General features: G+C 39.8%; 1 protein-coding gene across 4 annotated transcripts in view; it reads right to left on the minus strand.

The window, feature by feature from the left end:
• Positions 1 to 17,308, minus strand: part of LOC122971167 (caskin-2-like) — a 65,748-nt gene that overhangs the window by 15,003 nt on the left and 33,437 nt on the right. For all 4 annotated transcript variants that reach the window (XM_044337692.1, XM_044337690.1, XM_044337693.1 and 1 more), the window contains exons 4-11: positions 16,018 to 16,115; positions 13,652 to 13,797; positions 13,009 to 13,104; positions 10,925 to 11,058; positions 4,501 to 4,609; positions 4,144 to 4,252; positions 3,851 to 3,945; positions 1,242 to 1,359 (exon numbers count right to left, since the gene is read on the minus strand). In XM_044337692.1, coding sequence (XP_044193627.1) covers positions 1,242 to 1,359; positions 3,851 to 3,945; positions 4,144 to 4,252; positions 4,501 to 4,609; positions 10,925 to 11,058; positions 13,009 to 13,104; positions 13,652 to 13,797; positions 16,018 to 16,115 — 905 coding nt within the window. The remainder of the gene's footprint in view (positions 1 to 1,241; positions 1,360 to 3,850; positions 3,946 to 4,143; positions 4,253 to 4,500; positions 4,610 to 10,924; positions 11,059 to 13,008; positions 13,105 to 13,651; positions 13,798 to 16,017; positions 16,116 to 17,308) is intronic.

The raw sequence follows: 17,308 nt of genomic DNA on the forward strand, positions 1-17,308 counted from the left end.
ACCCCCCAATTCCCACCTCTGTCCATTGTGTATATACCCTGTTGCCTTTTCTGCAAGTTCAGTCCACGCAGCAGAATACACATGGCAGCTTCATTATATGCCAAGACAACTAGTACTCCTATGTTAGAATAACACAAGCTAGCACCTGGTTTTCTAAGCGCCAACTCGTTTTTAGTTATTTGATTAAACACATCACACACTATTTAGGATTATGCACCATGTGCTTTAGTGATGAAAATTCCTAAACAAAATAATCAAAAAAATAAAAAATATCAGAAAGTAATCAAATTACCAAAATCAATTCACATGGTGTAAAAGTGAGATTTTTGGGGCCCTGGGGCAGTTGCCTACTTGCCCGGCTTGGTAATCAGCCTTGAGCATGAGCCCTGGGAGTCTAGAGTTACTGAACTGCAAGTTATCTCTGAGATAAAAGGAACATGAAGATGCTAGATGTGATTAAAATGCATGTATGTATACTATACACATGTCTACAAAGTGTCTTCAGTGGTGAAACAGATATTCAGATCCTTAACTTAAGTCGGCAATACTACAGTTTAAAAATACTCTTTAACAAGTACACTCCAGCAGCAGCAGGCAGCTGTTTTCAGTGAGAACACTCACTGTGCACAACCTGTCCACAACCAAACGGCAGACAGACAAAGTTAGCAACTATCTGGTGAACATAGTGGAGCATTTAGCAGCTAAAGAGTCAGATATTTTTCTCAGGAGTTGATGGAGACCAAAACAGAGCTAAGAGGAGAGTGAATATTGGACTTACATTCAACAGTTGGCCATAAACATGACTCCAAATTAATGCTAATGTTCTGTGTCTGCTGGATGTGTAAATAGGCCACTGCTTGCTAACACATTGGCTATAAACATTTTATAAGGCCATAAAACGTCCCCAAGTGGCCAAAAAATCTATTAATATGGGTTCAAGTAAAGATACAAATATCACAGTGTAAAAACAGTAAAGGTACAGACGTATAATCAGTAAAATGTACTTTTAAGTGTCAAAAGTGAATGTACTCATTATGCAGAATGGCTCCCTTTCAGGGTGTTAATTAATATATGATATTATTGGATTATTATTATTACTGATGCATTAACATGTAAGCAGCATTTTAATATTGAAATCTGGTTTATTTTACATACTGTTATTTTACATGTGTGTCTCAAAGACCTCACTGAGTGTCTTTGAGTTTATGCAGATGTTGCGTGCAAGCTGTTTGTGTGTCTACCTGCTCTTCTGCTGAGGACCTCCACCACTGAAGGGGGGAAGAAGCCCACCCGGTCCGTTCCCCGCTGGGTGTCATGGATGTGACCTTTCCACCGGCCGTCTGAGTGCTGCTCCAGGACCTGACCCCAACAAATCATGAGCACACTTCAGCTGAAATGTTTGTGTCATTGCAAACAGCTGTGACAGACATGAATGTCTGTACCAAATTTAATGGCAATCCATCCAATAGTTGTCAAGACATTGACAGGAGAACACCAAAGTCAGTAGGATTCATTCTCTGGTGACCATGAGTCTCCATACAAAAGTTCATAACTTTCATGCCACCCTTACAACCATGCCACTAGCATGGTTAAAAAGTGTATAATTTACTTGGAACTTTGTGGATCAGTGTTACAAACGTTTTTCCCTTGTCAACTGTACATCATGCCTAAGTATGCATGTCATGTGTGTGACTCCTCCAGGCATGCTTTTAAGACCATAATGAGAGAGCCAATGAACTGGAAATATACTGTCTATTCATTGTGAGTGTTAACAAAATGCCTGGAGAGGACAAAAACAAACACTGCTGACAGAATACTGCACAACAACATACAGTACGAGTTCAAACAGGAGTCTGGGATGTCACAGCGACTCTTATAAAGATATCAAAATACATGGGAGTAAGCACATAAACACGCAAATGCACACATGAATTAGTGCAAGAAGTGTGTGTGTGTGAGTGTGTGTGTGTGTGAGGGGGAATGAGCAAACAAGTTGGTAATGAGAGAGTGACAGCAGCAAGTTTCTGCCTGTTTCTCTTCTGTGGTCTCCTGCTCAGGGTACACTAAATTATCCTCCAACATCCCACACAAATCCTAACAACAAGACTTCACTCACTAAAGTCTTCACTGCATAATCCTGTGATTTCTCTGCCAGTGAATAAACAGGGTAAAGGAGCTGGCAGAAGGTATACAATGACTTTCAGCTGAATCAATTTTACAGTAAGTGCAAGAAAACAGGAACAGACCAGTATTACAAGTAAAACACAACAAGCCTTCACTTGGGAAAGGCGCAGCAAGGTGAATATGTGATGCCAAACAGCATAACATTTCTTAATCTGAACCATTAATGTCAATCCACAAGCTTACATATTTACAAACGTATCAATCCACAACAACTCCAAAAGACGCGTGTTGTTTTATGTGTATACATGATGCATACAGTATGCACAAAAATCATGCATACCTCAGTACATTTCCCACAAATAAACTGGGATCTTTAAAAGAAGAATGTGTAGTGAGACTGTGTGCACCACACACATGCTTAAGACAAAGACTGAATCTAATTAAATCTAATAATAAAACACTAATCTTTGCTGTTTGCTCGTCCCTTTCTGATGTGTGATTATGATGATGAGTTATTTGTGCTGATAAAGCCTTACAGGTTGCTCTGGTATTGTTGGAAAACCTCACTGGTGTTGCACAATCTGTGAAATTATGCTTCTTCTCTGCCATTCTTTTCATTGTCAGGTCTAAAGACTGGTGAACCAGACAGATTTTTTTAAATACAAACAGGTGATTAAGTGCATGTCTAATTCCACCTATGGCATACTGTAGGAATGGAAATCAGGCTTGTACAAATTTCACAAAGACTAAGATTTATATAACAGAACCATGCGTATGCACCACTTTGTAGATATGATGAAAATAATGTGTATGTATATGTGTGTCTTTGTGCGTATGCAGAGTTTTATTCATCTGGCCCCGAGTCTCCTCATCATAATCCATCCAATAATTCTTGGGGATTTCAGTCTGGAGCAAAGTGGTGGTCCAACAGAGCAATTCTGCTGTCCCTAAAGCCACATCGGTAGCGTGGCTAACAATGCAGTTTCATGCCATATACTTAGAGGCTTCTTGAAAACTATTTTATCCATTGAATTTCTGATATGAGTCACCCTAGTTGAGACAGTTTTGCTGGGCACTGTCTTGTACACTGTGCTGCTGAAAAGACAGCTGGTTGTAAGAATAGTGATGCTGTAGTGGAGGTGACGGTTGGTGGGGATTGAACGGCTGAACATTTTGGTAACGTCCCTGCATCTAAAATTTGGGGTTAGGGATGACGGTCTAGTCACCAATAAATTTGATGTTTCCTTTAAAGCCACTGTGTGTGGTAATTTGAACATTTCTAACTTTGGCACCCCCCAGTGGACAATGAAGACAATGTGGCAGACAGATCTGACACAGGCAAATGAATGGGGTGAAATGAATACACCAATTTTCACTAGGATTGTCTCATTTTTTATAATACAAAAACATAGACAGAGATGCTGTAATCACATTAAGATTCACATAAAGCATCATATGATATTAAGCTGCTGCCTTACTAACAAAGCTAACAAAGGCAAAAAGAAAAATTGAATTGGAATTTTTTGTCTTCATGGAGGGCAAGGAGCCACTGTGCAGCTGGAAGACATTAAGCAGGAGTTTAGCAAAGCTACCAACAGTCAGTTGAGGCACAACAATTCAAGCAAAAACAGGAGTACTGCAGAGTGAAACCATTACTTGTATACTAGACAGCCATTAAAGAGACCTGCTTCTCTCTCTACAAACATACTCAGACAAAATCAAGTACCATAATGAGGTCTCCAGCCCGGAGGTTAAGGGCGGTGGGGTCGTGAAGGTTCCAGTAGTCCTTCACTGCTCTGACCTGGAGGGAGCTCGATGCCTCTGCAGAAAAAAAAGACACAGAGCCATCATCGGAGGGCACAAATGGTTTGTTTTACACCATGAAGATCGATTTTGACCCTCTGCCATTTAGCAGCCTCTCTTCCCTCATTTCCCCTGCCTCTGTCTCAACCAAAAATCAAAATTTCATGAAAGCATCAATGAAGTGTTGAAAAAAGTAGTATTTCAAGAGCTACTAACCTCTCAGCAGTTGTTTGATTTCCCTGCTGGCTGTGGAGGTGGTGAACTGGTTGACGATGTCCAGAGCTGTCTGGTTGTACGTGTTGCGCATGTTCACGTTGATGCCCGCCTAGACACACAAACACATACACACACACAGACACACAGAGTGTGGGATTACTGTGGGTGGGATGCACTTTTAAAACAAATCCTCCCTCAAATGCCTCCCTCCTTTATTAAAGAATAACACTGAGAAACTGGTGTGATGTGAAGTTATGCAGTTGTTCTATCTGTAGCTTACATACAGAAATATCTGTTTTGGTCTTTAAAATGCCATACTAGCTGAACGAAAATTATATTTCCATCGACTTTGCTTACATCAAGCAGCAGCCGCACTACTTCCGTTTTGCCATAGAGGGCAGCTTCGTGCAGAGACGTCCCTGCTTTGGTGGCTCTGTTGATGTCAATACCGGCTTTTAGCAGCAACCTAGGAAATCAAATCAAAAACACTCATATAAGGCTGCAGGCAACACTCACACAAAGATTAATCTATTCAACTGTTACAGACATCTGCAACATCTCATTAAACCATATACCCCCCACTCATCCACCCCCACACACACACAAACACAAGCTAACAAATATCTCTCTGGTTCTGTCAGAGGCCCAGAAGAAAGCATGCTGATGGCATCGTATCCAGAGAGCTGAGCAGGAGGAGGAGGAGGAGGAGGAGGAGGAGGAGGAGGTGGTCCTGGGCTCACTATGTGAACGTTGAGTCAAGTTTTGAATATGTAAACAACATTGAAGCATGGCTGTAAGAAACTGCAGGTTCATGTGCACATGACATTTTTACCATTTGTGTTCCATGGGTGCTACACTTCTGCATACTGGGGGTTGTTTCTTTTTTTTGCAACTTTATTTTTATTGGGCAAAGTTAAACAAACACACGCAAGTTATTACATATTTTTTTCTTTTAAATTCTATTAATTAGAAGTACAAATTTTGTAATCTTTATAGATTTCCTTCACTTCCCTGTCCCAAATTTTACATCACTTCCCCAACCCATCCAACTATTTATACTCAACTCTTCAGTTAATCATTCTCTCAATCAACCGGTTTACATGCCACTTTCACCTCTACTTTCATCCACACATCTTAATCTCTACCCTCATCTACTGCCCTCCGCCCCCTCATCGACTCATCACTTCTATCTCTGGGACGGTACCAGAAACAGTTTGTTTATAAAACCATTAGTTACCCAATTAAAAACAACAACAACAAAATAAACAGGCACAACAAACAAAACATAGGTAACATATACACCAAAAATAATATAAAAACCATAACCCTGACATTAGCTGCCGCAATCACCAGAAAGCTACTTAAAATATAAATTGATGAGACACAGAAGTTTCCCAAGCATGCCTAGCTCCATGCTTCCCCCATCACTTGTAGCCAAGGTTATTTGTGTAAATTCCTATAACTACTGACTGCAATGTGTCATAGGTTGGAGGTCAGTGTTATTGCTTTCCTGGCTGCTGCAAGAAGTATATGCAGTAAGTGTATCTTTTTCCTGCTCATCACTGCTTCTGAGATGGCCCCAAGGGCACTTCCAAAATATATCTGTATGGTTTGCAGACTCTCTCCACATTTCCTCCAACATGTACTTGTTTGACTGGGTGCTATTTTGGAAAGGATGTGAGGAGTTCTGAAGAATCTGTTAACTATTTTCCACTGCACTGATAAGTTTGCATTAGTGACTTTATGAGTTTCTGAAGCAATATTTTCCCAAACGTCCTCACTAATTTCTAAATCAAGCTACCCTTCCTATTTTTGTTTAATATGAAGGGTGTTTTCTTGTTTCATACTAGATAATGCTCTATATAGATTGAATATTGGTCCCTTTGTGATTTCTGTTTTTAATCCCTATCAAGTATTGTTCAATAAGGGAATCAGATTTCTTAAGGCTATTCCAATTTGGATGTTTAAGCAAAAAACTTATCTCAAGACATCTAAAAAGAACCTGATCTTGGCGGGTTAAATTCATTAGATAACTGTTCAAATGTTTTAATTCCTAATCCTCAAAGAGTTGGTGGACAAAACTAAGATTTAGTCTCCATCTTTAGTATCCCGTGTCTACTTTTAGGGGTATAAAATCTTTTAGATGAGCAACACATGACAAAATCGATACATGACTAAGGAGACCAAAAGTCTGCTGCACCATGCTATAAGACTAGTTTTTGACCATCTACCCAAGGTCTCTTCTAGGGCTTTATCCTCAGTAAATGGAGCATTTGACAAGGGCATTGGAGTATAGACTGACCTCTCAATCTCCAGCCACCTTGTGCCCACCCTGTCAGAAATCCAGATGGTCAATGCCCTTAGTTGACAAGTCAACCAGTGCCTAAGGTGAGGGAATCCCCACCCTCCTTTTTGTTTGGATAATTGTAGAACTTTGTATCTTACCCGCAGGCGCCTTCCCTGCCAAATAAACCTGGATATGAGGTGATCTAAAATTGAACATATTTTTTGGTGGTGTGAGAGGCAGAGCTGAATAAGAAATAGCAGCCTAGGTAGTACATTCATTCTAATACTCTCTATTCTACCTGAGAGAGTAAGGTGTAGCACAGCCCATCTGTTAAGATCAGCAGATATCTTGTCAATTCATTTATTATAGTTTGCCTTATATAACTCTTGTGGTATAGTGGTGCCCAAGTATGTTACACCTTGCCCTGCCACTTGAATGAGAATGATGCTCTCATCTGGTGCATGATAAGCAAGTTGAGAGCCAGCGCTTCTGTTTTATTAACATTAACTTTATATCCTGAAAGGTTCCCAATGCGGCTAAGCAATCCATCAGCTGGGACTGAACTTAGAGGTTCCGATATATAAACTAAAATGTCATCTGCATATGGAGAAATTTTATGGATTTTGTTGCCAGTTTCTATCCCTTTGACAAGTGTATCATCTCGTATCACCTGTGCCAATAGTTCAATGATTAATGCAAAAAGGAGCAATAACAGCAGGGACCCCTGGCATGTTCCTATACCTAGACCAAAAGATTGAGACAAACACCCATTAACTCTGACTGTGCTTTGAGGGGCAGTGAACAGAAGATGTATCCATCTGATGAAGTTTGGGCCAAATCCAAATTTATCTAAGGTTTTAAATAGAAACAGCTTACTAAATGCATTTTCAATTTCCTCTTTAGTTATCAGCCTGTCTATGAACTCAGATGAAACAGGGTCTATCTTAGGTAGTTTAATGGATCTTAGATAGGAATCAATTATTTCTGGGTCCCTTTCAGTGTTTTTGTCTGAGTATAAATCTTTGTAAAATGCAGCAAAAGCTTCTGAAATTTCATTTAGTTTATATAGGAATGGTTTGTCTGATTTGTTACTTTTGATTATTTGGATTATTGTGGGATTTCTCAACTGACATACCAAGAGGGGGCTAGCTCTACTCCCATGCTCGTAGTATTGTTGTTTCAAGAATCTTAAATTTCTTTCATATAAAAAAGATCATCGAGTTCCTGTTAAGCCTCGTTAAGCTTGTGGAGATTTTCGGCAGATGTATTTTCTTACATAATACATGTTTTTTTGAGGTAATCTACTTTTTTCCAGTTCTATATGTTTAGCTGCCCTTGCCTTTTTTGAAATTGAAGCTAATTGAATTATTTTTCCCCTTAGCACAGCCTTTGCCCCTTCCCAGAATATGATTGGGGATATGTCCTCTTTATCATTAAATTCCAAATTAAGGGCAAACTCATCTTTTAAAGTAGCCTGAAATGCTATTACCAAAATAAAGTTGTTATTTTTCTGAGAAAAAAAAATCCCTGTTCTTACCTGTTTACTTTGACAGAGTATTAAAATAAACGTCTTGTTATATTACAACTTTATCATTGGAATATTAAAATGTTTTTAGTAAAATTACAATTTCATATCATCATATTACAACGTTTTACCTAGAATTATGACTATTACACATGGTTTTATTCTCAAAATACCTATATTTTCATAACAAAACAAAGTTTTTCTCTGAACACTAATAGTTCATTCTCAAAATCTTAGATTTTTTTTCTTAACAGGGGCCATAATACTCTGTCATACCGATTCTTTGGACTACCACACATCTAACAATTCTGTTTCAGTTTACACATCTGATTAAGCTACATAGATATAAACTCAGCCTTTGGTTTGAGCTCACTGTACTGAAAGTAGAAATCCTGATGTTGGCTTGTGAAATGTGAATGCTGCTGACAAACACTCTTGACTTGACAAGATCTCACTAAGTGCGAGGGGGGTTGAACAGACAGGAGAAATATTAAGCAATGCAGTGTGATGAAAAAAAGCAGTTGATTTACTCTCTGCATACATTGCAGCATATACTGTACATCAAATATAGAAGATATCAGGGCAATGGTTATCAACTCCAGGGATCTCTAATGGCTTTGACAATAGCTTTATTTCATTATAAATTCCATGAATTAAGAGGATGAGAGTGACTATTTTACACTTATTACTATTATATTTTCACATGTAGAATGATTGTTCACACATATACAACACTAAATCAACAACAAAAATAATCCTGTCTCTTCCCTGTGCAAATATTTGCAGCCTCAGTTCAAACCAGACCTAGAAAGCTCCTCCAGCTATACAAAAAGTAGGTACTATAAGACATCTCCCGCATAAGTATGGAAGTCTTTGAAGAGACATAAATCCCTTAGTAGGAGATCACAGCTAAATTCTGCTGAGTAAACCCAGAATAAACTTGTGTGCTAATGCAGTGAATTTTATTTCTGTTTGTGTAAGAGCCTCCCCTTCTCTCCTGCATATCTTCCATTCAACATTCCAGTTCAGAGGAGTGAGAGTGGAGGATGGAGAGGGTGTCGCAAGAGAGATCAGATAATTAGGGGAGGATGGAAATCGTTAACAGCATGTCTGAGAGGCAGGGTGGAGTAACTTGGCGAAATTTACATATATATGCTGGCATAAAAAAAACACACCAAGCTTCTACTGGGTATTTGAAAAGTGTAAAGTTACTGGGATTAAATATCACTATTGTACAGAGTGTTTTCTCTGGTGGGGGTTTCTGGGGCTACCTGAGGGAAAATGTTAAACTCCTCCAGCAGTGCATTAGGGACTGAAACACATAAGGTACTCTGTGTAGTATAGGTCTAGTGTAGTGCAGTAATAGTAGCAGTACTAATGGTAAAACCAGTAATGGTAATTATACAAGAGGTAGCACAAGCAGTACTGTCAGTAGTAGCAGTAATAGAAATAGCAGCACTGACAGTCCTAGTAGTGGTAATAGTGGCCATATTAGTAAAAATAGTTACAGCATTATTAATAGTAGTAGAATTAGCATTAGTAGCAGCAGCAGTAGCAGTATTAGTTGTTGTTGTTGTAGTAGTAACAGCAGTCACAATGTCAGTAATAATCACACAGCGGCAGCAATAGCAGTGGTAGCAATAGTAATAGTTGTAGTAGTAGCAGTCGCAGAGGGTTTACCAGTACTAATAGAAGTAGTAGCAGTAGTTGTGGTAAGAGTTGTAATAGTAGCGGTATAAGTGGTAGCACCGACAACTCTAGTGGTAGTGGTAGCAGCAGAGTAAATTGTTGTAGTAGTAGTGCAATTGTAGTAGTAATAGTATTTTATTACTATTATAATTCAGTATTCTATTTTATATGTCATTGGGTTTTATCTTCCATCATATGCATTCTATGTATTCTAGTTTAACTTTATTTTATTCTATCTTATTTTTATTATTATCAAGTGAGTTTTATTTTCAATCTTATGTTACATAGGTGCTGAGGTCAGTGGTTGGTAGGTTAGAGAAAAAAGACTGTTTCCTGGGTCAGCTTCGGGTTGCGCCCGACACAGATAAGACCCATAGTGAGGTTAAACCCATGGGAAGATGTTCTGGGGTAAGCTGAAAGAGGCTTATTTCGGTTAATCAAGACCAGTGGTGAGTCTGTGTCCACTGGGAAAAGGGAGGTTCTGTTATGCCTATGGCAGATTGTGTACATATAGTGTACACAATCTGTAAATTGATGTGAAGCACTTGGTGCATGTAAATCATTTTGTTGTAAAGCACTTTGAGCTGCATTTTTTGTATGAAAGGTGTTATACAAATTAAGTTATTATTACAAATAGTGGTATAAGTAGCATGCATAGCATTAGCAACAGTATTATAGTAACAATGCCATGGAGCAGCAGTAGTATTAGCGGCACTAGTAGCAGTTGTAACATTAGCAGTAATAGCTGCAACAGAGGTAGAAATTAGGGGTGGGTGATATGGCGAAAATATAATTTTTTCAGGCAGGATCACGATCCACAATCTCATCACGATTCTTTTGGGTGGTCATAAGTAGTAGTGTTAGTTACAGTTGTACCAATTGTAATAGCGGTAGTAGCCCTCATTAGCTTTAGCAGAGAGTGCAGTTGTAGTGTGTAAAGGAAATAGTAGTAGTAGTCGTGGCAGCAGTAACAGTAGCAGCAGTAAAAGGAGAGCGGTAATATTAGAATTATATACATATAATATACATATATATATATATATATGTATACGAATATTCGAATACTGATTTTGCCATTCAAATGCCATGGCATCAATTTGAAACTTCAAAGCATTCAGGTCAGCCCTTCAGCATTAGTAGCAGCTTTATTGGTAGTAGCAGCAGCAGCAGTAACTGTGGATAAAGCAGACAGAGGCTTGCAGAAAGATGACGGGGCAGAAAGAGAGACATGATAGAATTCTATTACAGTGCATTTCAACGGCTCCTTGCTGTGATCTTACTTGATGATGTCTTTGTGCCCATTCCTGGCAGCCAGGTGAAGTGGGGTGGTTGATGGAGAGTCCAGGCTGTCATGCCCTCCCTCTCCTTCTAACAGCGCTGCCACCATATTACTGCTCAGCAGCAACTGAGCCACCTGAAGAGAAATCAAAGACACGAAAATGAAGATGAAGTGTGAGTCATGAGAACAGAGGAGTGGCAGAATCAGGGCAGGAATTACAGTATTAGCAATACATAAATATACAGTACATGCAAAGCCGAGCTGGCTGAGTTTGCCGGATATAAATATATGGATTGAAATAATATACAGTATACAGTGACATATATATAGGTTCAAGCTAGTACATAGAGGCTCATCCACTACCAGCAGCTGTCTAGAGATACCACATCCTCCACTCACACACACACACTCACTCACAAACTCTATGTGTCACAAAAAACAGCTCAAAGCCTTCTATTCTTTCACAGCTGAACTGCAAACTCAGACCAGACGAGAGAACATTTAACAGGCATGAGAAGTGTGTGTGTGTGTGTCTAATTCTGAATTACAGGGCCAGCTATACATCTCACAGCCAGGCTTATCCACAGATGTGACAGAGAAACAGAGAAACACACTGCAGTGTGCAATCCCCTTAATGTTACAGTGCGCGCGTGTCCAAAAAGAGCCACTGAAGCCTATTTTCCTTTCGCTCAAACAAGCTTAATTTAGCTGGGTCACTTCATCTAAGCCATGGTTCATGTTTGACATAGGCCGTCCCAATCCAAAAGGGGCAAAACGGACTTTTAACATGCAAATAATTGGATTAGAGTGACTATATGAATGAAGCAAATCACTGCATGAAGTTTTAGGATGTTACTGTACTGTCCATAGACACAGGCGAGCACACACATATTCACACTAGGCCAGTGCATAAAACTCTATGCAGATTCAAGATTAAGACTGTGTCCTCACAGGCAGAGATATGTATTTGCACTATTTTTGTCTGATTTGTGAAGCCGCATGTACATGGCTATCTTTTATAAATATCCATTTTTGTGAATTTGTGCACATAGCACAAACCTTGATTTCTACTCCCATAGGTAGTCATATATCAATGTATACCCTTTAACAAATTGTTTTCATAGAAACACCTTTGTCTGTTCCACCAGTCTATTGATAAAGAGACTGGAAAAGGAGCAGAATTTCCCAAATGGCATTGCAAGGTCCTTCAGCAGCCCCAGAGCAAAAATCTTTACACAGGTCATTTTAGCTTATTAAAGATACATTTACTGAGCGCTTTATTAGGAACACCTGTGCAATATCATGCAATCCAAGACAACAGCTCTGCCATAAATTCTACTTTTAGGAAGCTTACACATTGTCAGTTTTTGTTGACATTGCCAGAGATGTGATAATTCTACTTTATTATTCAGGTCATAGTGGTGGTGGTGTGCATTATTTAAAAAATATTCCTAATATTCCTATATTTTAACATACATTAAGGGGGAAAAATATAAGAAACACAAGCTAAAGAGAACCAACACTTGCCGTCTACCACTCGCTGACATCTCCTGTACTCTCTTGGCCTCCATGGACTCTGTGCCTACTGTACAAGGCCAGCCAGGAGGGGAGGACTGGCTTGGGACCTGTATGAGAGCCATAAGAGTCTTCGCTATCCATACTAGCTAAAAGTGGCTGCTGCGATAATGATGGTCAATTTGTCAATCTGTTTCTGTGTTATATATTCTGTAATTTGCTCTCGATACACTAGATGCAATTGTGAATGGTGGAGTCCGCCATTTATGCAGTGGATTCATACTGCCTTTGCACACACATGAAGAAATCATAACACAGAGGCAATTATTATTGACTGGCTTCTATAATTAACATTGTATCAAACATCAGAAAACATCAGAGAGGTAATCAGTTATGATTTAGGCAGAATAAATACAAAGAATAAGACTGAGCACACAATCTCCATAAAAATTAATTTTTAATTTTCCTTAGATCATGGATGATACTCAATGGGTAGAATCTTAATTATAACAAAAGATAATTTTTCTCAGACACATACACACATAAAAACACATACAAAAATTCTCATACCTTCAATCTGCCAAACTCACAGGTCAGATCTAGAGGTGTCTTCTTTGCTTTGTTCATCATGCAGGGATTCGACTGGTGCTGCAGCAACATCTCAGACTGAGAGAGAAAAAAAAACAGGAGAAAGGAAAGTGTAAGTGATATCACCTCAGTGTAAGTGTAAGTGATATGAAATACACTCACATGTCAATCATCCAAACACATCCTATGTGTGTGTGTGTGTGTTGATGTTTTGTCTTTGAACAGAAAAGAGGAACATATGATAGCTCCAGCGCAGCCTCTGTTCAGGATTGTCAGTATTGTGTTTGATGGTGTTGTACTGAAGAGGTCAGGGCTCAGTATGGGTTATATGACATGTCGAGGTGTGATATGCATATGTATCAATTAAGACAAAACACCAAACGGATGAGGCTGGAGGAAAGGAATGTGTGCGTTCACTACCTTTAGACTCTTGTGAAAAACCTGTGTCATTGCATTCACAGTGTTACTTTCATTGTTGGTGGACAATACATGCTGAGGCAGAAAGGGAGTAGATTTCACTGAAATGAGAGGACTCGTAATACTTTGGAAATTTGCCTTCGGCGTCACAGATGTCTCTGTGAGTGTGTGTGTGTGTGTGTGTGTGTGTGTGTGTGTGTGTACTCACCACTTCATAGTGTCCATACTGAGCAGAGAGGTGTAACGGTATCTGTCCATCATGGGAAGGGGAGTTGACTGAAGCGCCGGCTCGTAGCAACAATAAGACGGAGTCAGCTTTACCCTGCCATGCTGCGTAGTGGAGGGGACGCATGCCTACAGACAGAGAGATGAGTGAGGGATGGAAAGGAAAAGACAGTGAGAGGGGCATATTACAGGGGTATCAACTGAATTCACATGTTCAATTCAAACCAGATGATGGTTCCATCAGGGTTGTCTTGGCTTGGTTTTGGAGGCACATTTTTAACAGAGAGCCAGTATTACAAACTTGGGGCATGGAGTTTGAGTGTTTACCAGGCAGCTCATTTGCAGTTGTCTTTGTGTCCACCTGATAAATGTAAGTCCAACATTCACTGTCCTTTTAGCTTTGTTCTGGTCTCCACCAACTCCTAAGACAAATATCTGTCTCTTTAGCTGCCAAATGCTCCATTATGTTGAGCAGTGAGTCACTAACTCTGTCTGTCTGCTGTTTGGTGCTGGGAGGTAGCAGGTAGCAGCAGGTTTATTATAGCTTTTTTTTCTGAAAACAGCTGTCTGCTACTATTGACAAGAAGGTTAATGAGAGCTGTGGGACAGAACCAAAGTAAAGTTTCAGGCTGTAAAACCAAAACAATGAGCTGACAGACACTAAATGCTCTGTAGAATTGAGGGGAACTACAGACTCGGGTGATTCTGTGGGTTTGACACTAGCGACACTTCACACATTACACACAGTCAGTTGATCCACTGTTGATATTCATCAGTGCAGCTTTAGAAACAAGTCACAAATACACACTTTTATTTCTAAAGAAGGCTACGTAATTTCCTAAAACAGCTGGGAATAATAGTTTTTAGCAAAAATGACTCAAATTTGGTGGAGTGTTTACAGCAGCAGGATGGTGTATGTAGGATTGACTCAAACTAAACTGTGTGTTTATGGTAATGACATAACATGATGTGTTCTTAATTGTAGTGGAGACCAACAAAAAAGAGCCTGCAGATGACAGGGTTGTGTCAGTTGCATTGAACTGATGTGAACTCAAATCTAAAGAGGACATATTATGCACATTTCCAGATCTATATTTTTAATCTGGAGCTCTACTGGAATATCTTTCCATGATTTACAGTTCAAAAAAACTCCTTATTTATCTTAACCTGACCCTTTGCACAGCCCCTCAGTTCAGCCTCTGTCTGAAACAGACTGTTTTAGCTCCTGTCTCCTGTTAGGCCCACTCTGTTCTGATTGGCCAGCTCTCAAAAGCTGTGGAGGCTATAGAGGGAGGATTTCACCACTTTTTCTTGTTCTTTACCAAAAATGTCAACTTCTCAAATACATCTGTACATGTTCAAGCCGGAATCCAATCTGAAATATGAGAGTGGACAATGCAAACAACAGATGGAACAACAACCTTTGCAAAGAAGGCTATGGAACGGACAACCATTTATGGACATGTGGAATGAGTCAATGTCAGCTCGTGGGCAAGGTAGAAAAAAACGTTAAAAAGATGCATTCAGGGCAGGTTGAAGCCTGAGCATCTGTATGTATATTAACCTCAAGTTTTGGAAGTTTGACCACATTTAACATAGACATCATAAGAGTATATAAATAACAGAAAAGCAGTCCCCTTTAATCTTAAAAATCTGACATCAACTTCTTGAAATGTCAGAAATTCTAACTTGGCAGCCATGGAAAGGTTTGATCTGATGAAAAGTAACATAATTAACAGCTCAGCATTAGTTTATCCACAGTAGATGTTTAATATTCAAAAATAAAAAAAAATACAATTAATATTTACTGGTGGTTTACCACAGCAGGCTGATCGGGATATACAATTCATAAACACATTATGCCTCATGTCCAATTAAAATCAGTAATCGTTTCTTCAGCGGCAATAAACATTATGATGGTCAATCAACACAAGCTATTCCAAACGACAGAAAAGCAGACAGGAAGCACTAAAAGTTGAATTTTAAAACGGTCCTTCATAAATCTATAGCTGACCTCACAGGCATCACACACATGGTAATGAGCACTACACGCCTCTGGTCTAAGCAGCAGAGCTGTCACTCCCTCACAAATTCTACAATATCTGTTCCACTTGGAGTCTGAAGATATTGGCTGTAGCACTACTGTCACTTCAAACTTCAAAGTGAATCATATTTATTCATATGGGTCAAACATATTTTCAGCTGAGAGTGTCATAAAGCTTTTGAAAAAGTTTCAGGCTCCATTTAACCCTGACTGACTTCCCAAGTGGGAACACTTTTTCTCCTTAAGTTGTAGGTTTGTCTGACAACACCGGTTCAGCTGGTAAACCTGTTCTGTCATCACAATACCGTTGATGTCCTTGATATCCACCGTGGCCTGGGCCTCCAGCAGCAGAGACAGCAGCTCCGTGGTGCCCGTCAGAGCAGCGTGGTGCAATGCTGAGAAGCTGTGGGTGAAAGAGAGAGAAAAAAAGAGGAAGGAAAAAAAAAGGGGGAGTCAAGGGGAAGAGACAAGGAGATGAGAGAGGTTATAAATCAAACTGATTTCTTTACAGCAGGTGAGCCCTTTTCAAAACTTCACACTGATACCAAGTGTGTATGTATGTGTGTGTGTGTGTGTGTGTGTGTGTATCTGTGTGCTCTCATCAAAACTTCAGACTGAGAAGCGGTGTTTGTGTGCCTGTATAATCCCATTACAAACTGCAACCTGAGATAAGAATTTATGTGTGTTTTATGAGTATGTATCCCCATACACTCATCAAACTTCAAACTGTGTGTGGTTAAGTGTGTACAGTATGTGTGTGTGTGTATGTGTGACTTCATCAAAGCCAGTCAGAGATGAAATGTGTGTGTTTGTCTCTGGGTGTCTGTCAGGTTGCAGTATATTCCGCCGAGGGAGAAATTAAAGGCATAAATTCTTGGCGACGAGTTTTGCTTTCGCTCGAGGCGACGCGGCGCAGCTCCTGTTCCAGAGGAGGTGACCCTCTGAGACAAAACACTCCCCCACATGTGGGGATTCAATAATAACTACAGCACAGAGGGCTTTCAGGTGATTTCACACAGCCTCTGGTAGTCACAGTGGAAGCCCTGAGCTCTCGGGCACCTGTGGCAATAAACAGCCTGGCTACATTTGGAAACTGAATGTACTGTGGCTGTCTCAACAAAAGCCATGTTTAAAGTTAGTTTGTTAGTTTCACCGACAGTAAAACATGGTGGAGGGAATATTCAAGTCTGGGGGTGTTTTGCCCACTCTGGAGCTGGACACCTGCACTGAATTGACTCCACCCTGACCAAGGAGACGTATCACTCCATTCTTTAGAGACATGTTATACCCTCTGGTTTGCATCTTTGTGGAGAAGGATTCATACTGTAGCAAGATAATGACCCCAAACACACTCCGAAGCAAAGAAGACCAAGGAGTCCTGACTGTCATGGACTTTCCTCCACAGACCTCAACCCCACTGAACATTTATGGAGGCACTTGAAGACTGAGAAAGCATTCTGTGACATCACAAGAGGCTCTTTGGAACATTGTCAGATCATGCTGGGATAACAGGGCTCATCAGGTTTTGAACAGACTTGCTGAGTCCATGCCAGCTCAAGCGCATGCTGTCATTAAAGCAAAAGGGGGATGAATACT

The sequence above is a fragment of the Thunnus albacares genome, chromosome 20, assembly GCF_914725855.1.
Source record: "Thunnus albacares chromosome 20, fThuAlb1.1, whole genome shotgun sequence".
Lineage (NCBI taxonomy): Eukaryota > Metazoa > Chordata > Actinopteri > Scombriformes > Scombridae > Thunnus > Thunnus albacares.